Genomic DNA, 6,000 nt, shown 5'->3' on the forward strand with positions numbered 1-6,000 from the left:
CGGATTGGCATGATGAGAGGACATGAACACTTGCTGGACCTGTGGACACGGGCCTCTAAAATTCTCTAAAGCAACACTTCAGGTTTCCGAAGTGGTTTCTTCCTTTATACATTCCAACACAAATGTGCGAGCGTGTGTTTTTTTAAATTTATGAGATATGCTTGTACTATTTTTGAAAATGTCTAAATAATCTCTAATCAGAAGACTAGAGCTCCCAGAAGTCATTAGTATCTACTCAGAACACCCTGTAAAGTCCTCTAGACAAACGGGTATTTATCTTATCCAGTGGGATCTCCAAGAGGCAGATTTTCAAGCCTCCCCAGTGTGAAACAGTCTAGGTCCTAGCAATCCAACCAGAGCACCTGCTGTGCTGTTCACACCCTAAGGAGAGCCAAAACTCACCCCTGATCTTGTAACAGATATTAGTAATGAAAAGGACCTATGGCAAAGACTCTTGGATCACAGCATGGAAAGGCGGGAAGTGCCTTAACATAAAGGTCAAAATGTCACGGTGCAAAAGTGTCTTTTCACAGTACAGCGGACCAGCACCCGGATAGCCTGCGGGATCCTGAGGCCAAACGTCTAATTTCAGCACACAACCAGCACTTCCCACAAAGGGTGGTCAGGATGAGAAACCAGCTTACCAAGTGAGAAATTCAACATCGCAAGAAGCACAGTACAGGGACACCTCGGTTCCCAAACTTAATTTTTTAGCGGTTCTGGAAAAGATGGCCACATTTGCGGTCTCGCAGGAAAGATGGCCGTGGTCGTGTTCATCACTCCACGCAGAGTTTGCAAACAAAAACAAAATGTTTGCTAAATGTTTCTGTTTGCAAACCAAACTGTGTGGTCCGTGAACTGAGGTACCACTACAGCTATACTAATGGGTGTTAAATGTAAGGCTCACCTTTATACACTAGATTGTGTCCCTCAAAAATTTTTATGTTGAAATTCTAACCCCTACTGTTTCAAAATGTGACTGTTTGGAAATCAATGCAGGTGTGATCAGTTATTATGAAGACACACAAGCATGGCGAGGTCCCTCATCTACTACGGTTTCTGCCCTTACACAAAGGCGAAATTTGTCTGTGGCTCTGCACTCGGGGAGAGACCACGTGAAGACAAAGGCAGGATGAGCCTGACAAGGCAAATGCCAAGGAAAGCCAGAGGCTGCCAGCAATCTCTAGAGGCATGAAACCGAGGCCGGAAGAGATTCTCCGTGCCCCGCCCACATCTAGTTCCTAGACTTGCAGCCTTCACAAATGTGAGATGATAAAGTACCCTTTTTTAAAATTACCCACCAGCTGATACTTTGTTAATGCCATGATCAAGTGCCTTGCTACTGTTTGTGGGAACTATATACAAAGGTGTCATATTCATTTAATTCTAAGATGGTAGTGATTATATTTAGGCCATTTTCTTTTGCTTTTGCCTCAAATCTTACGTTAGCGGCAAGCAATGTTGAAACTTAAAGGTTGGTGGAATGTTCCAGAACTCAGAAATGTCTGAAGGGAAACACAAAGCCACAGGCCTTGGCCTCTACTCAAGGACTTTACCATTTGCCCTTGGACAGGTAATCCAGGTCAATGTCCGCCCCCACAGAGCAGTGAGGTAGCCCTTCCACATAAGCTGGTAGCCCTTCCACATAAGCTGGTAGCCCTTCCACATAAGCCAGGGAAAAGGATGAGATCCACTCTCCGCATCTGGCACACTTCCCCAAAGGTGAGCCACTCATTTTATACTTGTCTTTCAATCTGGGGTTTTCTTCTTCTCTCTGCTAGATACTGCCTCCCCTGGGCAGCCTTCCAGGGTTTTTTTTACTCAGAACAATGGCTCATCCTTTGGGTCCCAGTGTACTGTTCGTGTGTGTTTCCACGTCTACACATCTTACACAATACAACATTAGAACATTCTTGACAGGAGACACCATAGTGTGTGTGCGCATGCAAGCATGCATATGTGCGTGTGTGTATGTGTGTGTGCGTGTGTGTGTGTCCTAGGGATCTAACAATAACTTGCACATTGTAGGTAAGCATGTTAGCACTTTGCCTCTGAGCCACACCCCCAGCCTGTCACCATATCTTTGCATTCCCTTTTGTACCTAGCAAAAGCTTTCCACAAATTTAAAACAAAGTGAGCATTCTTAAATTAAATAATAATTTCCCCTTGCATCAACCTATTCCAAGAGGGATCATTTAGACATGCCCTTTAAGAATCCACATAAATATTCTGAAAATTCCCATCAACGTATGTGGCAATGAAATTATTACAGCTTTGTGTGAAGACTTTAAATAATTTTTTAAAATACTCTTTTTTTTTTTTTTTCCTGGATTGTTTTGGACGATTGCTTTGACATTTTATATTCATTAATTTGCACAACTTTTGTTAGTTTAAAAACATGTTCATTTAAAAAAAGAAAGAACAGGAGAGCTGAATGTCAGGTCCAAACTCACCTCACTGAGCATGGGTGACACAGTGCCTGAGGAGCTTCCCCTTGGCTGAGTCGCATGATACCCTGTCTGTGCCACAGTCCCCTGACTTGTTTATAAATACACGAAACACGCTATAGATACAAAACCTACCTGAGTCAAACTGAATCAGTTTTGATGGGGTCACAGAGAAATCTTTTCCAACTGTAGCTGACACTTGGTTGACCTTAAAGGAAAATAAAGTCTTTCTTAAAAAATAAAAATAAATATTCCATAATAGAGAAGCATTTATTCTCCCCATACTAGACTAAACTCGGGGCTCTTAAATCTGTTTTTAATATTAAGTAAGGTTTTTTTAAAAAATTATAATAAACCATTTTAGATGCAGGCTCCATAGATCTTTCCTAAAGTTACCTTCCTGCTTATCCTCTTTAAATGATTCAAGCATTGGAGAAGGCACTGTAAATTTTAAAATTTTATTTTGCTCTGTTACAAACACAGTTTTATTGCATTACCTTCCTCTACTCCAGTTTGGTTTTAAAAATAAAGGAGAGGGAGACAAAGAAGTGAGAGAAAATTCCCTCCTGGTGAGCCGGTCCACTTTGAGGGACCCTGCAACCCCAGAGCCCTGGAGCCTCATACCAGAGGAACCCCAGAAAGTCTGCCCCGCTTTCCCACCGGGGAACAGCCAGCACTCTTCCCAGACCTGCGTGAGAGCTTTGTGGCACTGACAAACCTGGTGGCCAGTGGTCCCCACCGAGGGTGTAGAGGCTCCTGCTGAGTAAACTGTCAAAAGAAAACACTGCCGGAGGTCCGAAGAGACCACGGACTACTTCCCTGCTGCTCAGCACTAGGACCAAAAACCAAACGGCCACACGTAGGGCTCTGAAGCCACGGCCTTACACCCCACCCTCAGCAGGGCGGGTGCCTAAGTAGGTGTCAGCAAGCGTCCTGGGCTGCCTCGGAGCAGAGCTCCTGGGCTGAGATCCTGCATAAGTACAAAAGGGCGTGTTGCTTTGCACGTTTTTAAAAAAGGAGTGAAGTGAGTGTACAATCTACAGGTTTAAAAATCCTTCTTTCCATAGTCTCACGCAACGACCCCATTTCAAGTCAAAGGCTCTCGCTTGTGTTGGTGGACCCGCAGTGGGCACATTTTGCTGCAGGGCATTACCTCCTCTGCTTCCATTTGCTCTTTGTCTACGATGCCAAGGCTCCCCCAGACCACCTTTCACTGGGAAAGGGAAGCCCATTGTACACCTGGCCCCGCCATATGCTAGAGGTTATTTTTCCCTGCGTGGTTCTCACACGTGCAATTACATGGTATTTACCCCCACTGAGCTTACAGAATCCTATATGGGAAAAGCCACAGTGAGTCCGAGGCAAGGTGTTTGGAGAAATCAGTCAGGTAAAGGTGCACAGTTCAACCCTGGGCAAACAGCGTGGGATGGAAGTTCCTCCCCCTGCTCTGTTCCTAGTCAAGTGGCCAACAAACTCTTGTGTAAAGTGGCAGATCGTGCTCTAGGTCGTTTTCTGTAAGGACTCAGAGACTGTTGGATGAAGGCCTTCCCACTCAGCTGGCAGCCTCAGGCAGCGCGTTCAGCTTAAGTAGATACGTAGTTACTTGCTTCTTTCTCCCCAGCAAGATGAGCAGCAATGTGGCCCAAAACTCCAACTAAGGCATGTGGTGCTTTCCATGGGGCGGGGAGCAATTATTAGAAAGCTACCCGGTAGATTCCTTTCTTTTCTATAGCCATCTTCTGAAAATTATAGCGCATCCTAAGATTTTTGCTGTTTTACTAACAATAAAGTACCGATGCGTCTAGGACAAAGAGTACCTACGCTCACTGAGAGGTAAACTTTGAGTCTGGATATGGCGGAATTTAGGTGCACAAGGTTCTTTGGGTTTTTGAGTGCACTATCATAATTGAGACATAACAGATGTACCACCTTCCCCAGAGGCTAATATCCGTGCCTTTTCATCAAATTGAGGAAGAAAGTCCTCAGGGATCATTCTCCATTATTAGAAGTGCACCCTTTTCGTGGTCTTTTTCTCTTGATGAGCTGGTATTATAAAAACTCCTAAAAATCTTTTAGTTCTAGCAGCCATAGGTCTGCTCAGTGGTGAAAGAGTAACAGCAAATGGACTAATGCAAAAGCAGTTACCTGATTGGGAGCGGGGAGATCTAGGGCTTGAATCCACACCAAGCAAATGCTCTACCATTGATCTGCATCCCTCTGCTGTTTTTTTTTTTTTTTATTTTGAGACAAAGCCTCACTAAACTGCCTGAGCTGGCCCTGAATTTGTGATTCACCTGCTTCAGCATCCTGAGTCCAGTAGGTGGGGTTACGTGTGTGCACCATGCCCAGTTTTTCAATATCTGAAAATTCTGTATTTCAGGGTACCTGCACTAATATAAGCTTTCCCAATTTTACATGATAAGGATGACTCTGAAGATAGGTGTAAGTCTCCTGTTTTGCCTCATTCACTGCAATAATGGAAAGTGACTGCATTGCATACTAAGAGATGGCCATTCGGGGACTGAAATACGAACACAATGTGTTGTGTATGACTTTTCTTTCCAAAGCAGTATTTCACTGGTTTCATTAAGTTGGATATATCTCCCCATGAAATCAAACTTTAAAAGTTAAAGAATATATAGAAACAAATGAAGTAATTTCAAAACTAAAAACCGGTTTTAAGAAAACTATTCTAGGGGCTGGGAGTGTGGCTCAGTGGTAGAGCAATTGCCTAGTGTGTGCAAGGCCCTGGGTTCAATCCCCAACATTACCAAAAATAAAAAGTAAAAACTCAATCTAGGAGTTAATGAGTTTAAATGAAAGGTGAGGGGACAAGGAAATTTTGTATTTGAAATCTACAGAATTTCAAGAGCCCTGAAGTTTGAAAATTTTTTGGCCACTCTGAATTTTTCTAAGAAAATCATCAAAGGCACCAACAACATGAGCTTCAGCTTGAGAATTTGGATTTTAGAGACGTTACCTTTACACCCACAAAGGCAGATTCCATGGTACAGCCCCTCCTGGTCACTTCCAAGGGCAACACGCCCACATTCTCACAGACCTCGTACTCTGTCTGCGACCATTCAACGTGAGACCACCTCAGTTCCAAACTGCGCGTGAGAGGAAAGGAGAGATCAAAAAGGCTATTGTAAAACGTGCACAATGAACTTCTGGTGGGATTTGCTGCTTTATGGGAGGGAGAGTCACTGATTTCCATCACAGTGGCAACAGCACTTGATCAACCTACACCCCAGACAGAAATTCATTACGACTATTCGATGATTTTTAGTTCCCAGTGGACTTCTGCTAGCATTAGCTCGTTTGACCCTTACAATGACCCTAAGAGGGAGACAGAGTAAGGATTAGAATTTTATTTTACAAACGAAGAAACTACGATGAAAATGTTGTGGAAGGTCTCACAGTTACTAATGACAAAATAAAAGCGACTCACACTTAAGTGCTTTCAAGGAAAAACCAGCAGTGATTAAGTTCAAGGAGCCACTTATTTTTAGAAAGACACTAATGTGAAATCTTCTCTTATCTTCTGGCCTCC

At 43.5% G+C, this 6,000-nt stretch overlaps 1 protein-coding gene across 5 annotated transcripts in view; it reads right to left on the minus strand.

Moving 5' to 3' along the window:
- The window catches only part of Frem1 (FRAS1 related extracellular matrix 1), a 147,415-nt gene that overhangs the window by 21,528 nt on the left and 119,887 nt on the right, over positions 1–6,000 (minus strand). For all 5 annotated transcript variants that reach the window (XM_013516387.1, XM_005388702.2, XM_005388701.2 and 2 more), the window contains 2 exons: positions 5,428–5,557; positions 2,583–2,655 (listed from right to left, as the gene is read on the minus strand). In XM_013516387.1, the coding sequence (XP_013371841.1) occupies positions 2,583–2,655; positions 5,428–5,557 (203 nt within the window). The remainder of the gene's footprint in view (positions 1–2,582; positions 2,656–5,427; positions 5,558–6,000) is intronic.

The sequence above is a fragment of the Chinchilla lanigera genome, unplaced genomic scaffold (assembly GCF_000276665.1).
Source record: "Chinchilla lanigera isolate Chin_1 unplaced genomic scaffold, ChiLan1.0 scaffold00033, whole genome shotgun sequence".
Classification (NCBI taxonomy): Eukaryota; Metazoa; Chordata; class Mammalia; order Rodentia; family Chinchillidae; genus Chinchilla; species Chinchilla lanigera.